Source organism: Homalodisca vitripennis, unplaced genomic scaffold (assembly GCF_021130785.1).
Source record: "Homalodisca vitripennis isolate AUS2020 unplaced genomic scaffold, UT_GWSS_2.1 ScUCBcl_3;HRSCAF=271, whole genome shotgun sequence".
Classification (NCBI taxonomy): Eukaryota; Metazoa; Arthropoda; class Insecta; order Hemiptera; family Cicadellidae; genus Homalodisca; species Homalodisca vitripennis.
This window is the reverse complement of record NW_025776137.1, coordinates 269,628-273,665: the sequence shown is the minus strand read 5'-3', so window position 1 is coordinate 273,665 and position 4,038 is coordinate 269,628. Positions and strand designations below refer to the sequence as shown.

At 34.5% G+C, this 4,038-nt stretch overlaps 1 protein-coding gene across 1 annotated transcript; it reads right to left on the bottom strand.

Moving 5' to 3' along the window:
* Window positions 1–734: 734 nt before the first annotated feature.
* LOC124370113 lies at window positions 735–2,798 on the bottom strand. The gene is made up of 3 exons (XM_046828404.1): window positions 2,543–2,798; window positions 2,019–2,178; window positions 735–1,129 (listed from the first exon to the last, which is right to left on the bottom strand). Exons 1-3 carry the CDS (start codon window positions 2,711–2,713, stop codon window positions 735–737), a joined length of 726 nt encoding a protein of 241 aa, XP_046684360.1. The 5' UTR covers window positions 2,714–2,798.
* Between the last annotated feature and the right edge of the window lie 1,240 nt (window positions 2,799–4,038).

Genomic DNA, 4,038 nt, shown 5'->3' with positions numbered 1-4,038 from the left:
TCTCTTCCAATTCTTCTGAATTTTGTTTATTCTTCAATCTACATTCAAATTCATCACACACATCGCATGTGTCATTGTCTGGTAACTTGAATGCCATGTTAAAGTCCTCATTAAACACTTTGCTAAACAACCACTTCTTTGCAGGATTAACTTGTTTTTCTCTACACTCTTCAACATACAGTCCATACATTTTGTTAATGTTGAGGTGATTGCCCAAATATTTCCTGCTTGTACGTTCTCTGCTGTAATGGCTTTGATACGCTGGATATTTTGAAATATGAGATTTAATTCCATCTATTATTTCATTCTTAATTTTTGTTCCAGGTACATGTTTACCTCTTTGGTCAGGCTCAACCATTCCTGTCTTGCTTGTTTTCTGTTGTGATATTCGCATAAACATCTCAGAGATAGCCAGAGTGTTTAGGAAAAATGTTTTGCAGACTATTTCTTCACAACTATTTATTTGAAAACTAAATTTATTACTTTGAGCCCGGTTTCCCTTTGAGCCATCTTTCTTCCTGGACCTAGCGACAGGCTTGCTGCTTATACAGGAAACAACAAACTGACGTTTAGAATCCCAGTCTCTGTCTTCTCTCCAAAAATCTGAAAATATACCTTCTCTCTGATCTTTGGTAAAGCGCTGATAGCACTTGAGACGGCAAGTAGATTTGCAAGGAGATTTCAGAGATCTTGCTTTAATCTCTGCTCCCTTAGCACTAAGATAGTTTTTTCCACTAACTCTTAGCTGTTTTTTTCACACATTTTTTCCATTTGTTTTCATTCCTCACCCTCTTCTTTCCTTTTTTTACATTAGGATTGGTTTTGTTTGCTTCTTCCTCCGTGTCCGAATCAGTGTAAGGAACCAGTAGAATTTTGTCTTGAGCTATCTTTTGGCTCCTCCTCACATAAGAAGTACTGTCACTTGAAACCTTTGAAGCAACTCTAGGAATACTCACTATAGACTCATCAGTAGATAGTTCTGACTCTGAGTTGAAACGAGGACAGTATGTGCTATCAATATCAGTGTCATCTACGTTAGATGACAAAACAGAAGTTCCTGGTGATGGGATATCTGCATTACCAGAGACAGCCAATTCTTGAAGACTATCCTCTTCTTCAGCAACTAGGCCTGAAAAATATGAAATTGTGAATTATCGGTTATAAATGTGGTATTATAAATTTAAAACTTGATTAACACAACCGCTGAAGATCATAATTAAAGTATATATAATTAGAAGTGTTTAAGCATCACATTTTTAGGTCCAGTATGAACTAATGTATGAAAGCCTTGGTAGAATCATTTGTAAATTAGTATGACAAAACATTTGTTTTATTGAAATTTTATTCACATTTTGTACAACATAAAAATTTGTCTCTACAAAAAGAAGGCCGAATGTCAAACTTGAGATTAAAATTGCAATATCAAGCATGGTAAACTACATATTTTTAGCAGTTTGCAATCATCAAAGCAGCTTTAAAAATATGAATTAGTTGTATATGGCACCAAAAATTAAGATAAATATATACGTATGAATGTACTTGTAACACACTTAATCTGTAAGAACGAAAAACACTCACTTCATGGGTAAGCTTAAGTATACAAATAGCTATTATTTGTGTAGTATGACAAAAAACAAGTCTACTATAATTTACAAAACTTTCCCATCATGGTGAATGGTTTTATAGGGCTGCAATATAATAAATGACCATCAGTCGATTAACAGTATATCGACTATTCATATAATCGTAGTATCGATATTCGTGATTATCTACCACAACCAAAATATCCTACCGGTAATTACATCATAGTTATTTCAATTCACAGTCTAATTCAGCTGTAATATCTAAAATAATAACAGATGACAATGTTATTAATTTTAAATATTTATAATTCGAATGTTTATGTACTCAATAGTTTCGATATTGACTATCGATATACTGGTATTCGACGGGTGGTCGCTTATTATACTGCAGTCTTTTATAGTCGTGAGTTTAAAACATTCTTGATGAACACTTACCTTGCGATGAAAAGGAGATATCATATGACTGAAAATCCTGGTTGGTAATACCATCATTCCAAACAATATTTTCATCAGTAGCGAATTCTTTATTACTTTCTGATTCGACTTCCATTATATATTCATTTTCATTGTTGAGAAGAACAAACGGATCAACTGCCTGCAAAATATAAATTTATTGTATTTTTACGACCTTCAGTGAAAATAGGCTAATAGTATAATTATTGTTGTGGTATGCTTATAATTTAATTTTGTACGGATAGGCTCAGCCACTTGAAAGTAACTCACACCAGTATTGTAAACAGATTTATCAATCTATACCAATTTGATTACCAATAAGTGTTTTAACCCTATAAGTGGTAGGGATGAAGTTGCTGGAGAGTTTTTAACAAGTTTTGGGACCCAGAGGTTTAACAAAAGAATAATACCAGTTGTTAGAAAAAAATGAGGGCTAAGAGTTATAACAGTAAAAAAATTGGTTTGCAACACAAGTAATTGTATAAGTATATTTTAACCAGGCTTACCTGTAATGATGTCAATGAGGGTGCAGGATTTGTGTCCATCGAAGACAAGCTTAAGACGTTTGTTTCATTGTTTTCTTTAGTAGTTTGTTCTGGTAATAATAGTAATTGCTGAGAATTATTTACATTGTCCTCCAAAGCTAATTGTAAAATAAGTTTCGCTCTGCTGCTCATGTTGATGAAACTATAAGTTTAGGTTAGGGCATCAATTCATGTAAATTTCACATTCGACCAATCAGCTGAGACATGCACAACTACTCTAGAAAATAAAAACAGCTGTTTGTATCAACCATTCTAGCAACAATAAAGTTGAGCCAGAGTAGCGTAACTCCCCAGCTGGAGTTACGCTCTGTACTTTTTAAATTTTTGTGAGGACCATAACATATTAAGTGACCTTACGCTGTTCTGGTTCTTACATCCCTTTGGAATTAAGCTATTTCAAACACTCCTATTTCCTGCTAGGTTTTTTTAAGGAGTTACATTGTTATGGCTTTATAAAGCAGAAAAAAAATATATACAGAATGCTCAAAACCAGAATATCGAAAAATTTGGAGTTACGCTAGTGTGGTTCTGACGTACAGATTTAACGATTCATTTTTATTGTGTCAGCCTACAGAGATATAGGCTTCAATGACGTATTCAGTATGCCTTATTGAATACAGTTCGTTCCAATGTACTTCAGATAGTCTGTGCCGTAATAAATCATAATCCACTTTTGTTTTAAAATTACGTTTACAAAAACTATTGATTTTATCTGGCTTATACGATTTATTAATTATATTTAAACTTACAACAAGTTCATGCGAGCACTCCAGTGTTAAAAAAAAACAACTGCCCATAAAGTAGCAGTAACAATTTCAATAACCATGATGATAACTGAATTATTATCTATGTTATTTTTCGATTTTTATTTCTACGTATAGACCTCTAGAAAAAAATCTTGACTATGGTTCCCACAAGATGTTTTCAAATTCCTGGAGTTTCCGTTCTCACAGGAAACTCTCACAAGAAGTCCGAGTCTCCTCCTCTACCCCCTACACTCCTGTTCGGTCAAAGTTCAACTTTTGAACGTAACTTAACTGATCCCCATTTCTATATCTCATTCGCTGCTAGTCCATCTTACCAGAAGCATCGTGTTCTATATATATTATATATATATATATATATATATATATATATATATATATATATATCTTTTCGTGTTGTGTTGTGCGATGGAAGTACTGCAATAGGGGGTGTGGTCTAATCTACCACAAAGACGGATACCTGTATCGTAATAAGGTATTTCAGAACGGAAGAAGGTAGTCCAGTGTCGAGACGAGGATTGTGGGAGCACCTCGATATTCCGCGAGGGTGAGGCTGCGGAGATTCGGCCCAGTCCTCACAACCATCCGCCGGACGAGGTAGAGGTAGAGATCCTGAGGTTTAAAGCAGACCTGAAACAACGAGGTTTGAACGAAAGAAGGCTGACGTCTCGGGAGGTGTTTGATGCCGTCAGT

Bases quoted from the DNA above. Each gene is read 5' to 3' on its own strand.
- LOC124370113 (XM_046828404.1), bottom strand. From the start codon at position 2,713: ATGAGCAGCAGAGCGAAACTTATTTTACAATTAGCTTTGGAGGACAAT. The intron at 2,179-2,542 runs GTAAGCCTGGTT...TATATTTTGCAG, and splicing joins CCTCATTGACATCATTACAG to GCAGTTGATCCGTTTGTTCT. The intron at 1,130-2,018 runs GTAAGTGTTCAT...CATATTTTTCAG, and splicing joins TATCTCCTTTTCATCGCAAG to GCCTAGTTGCTGAAGAAGAG.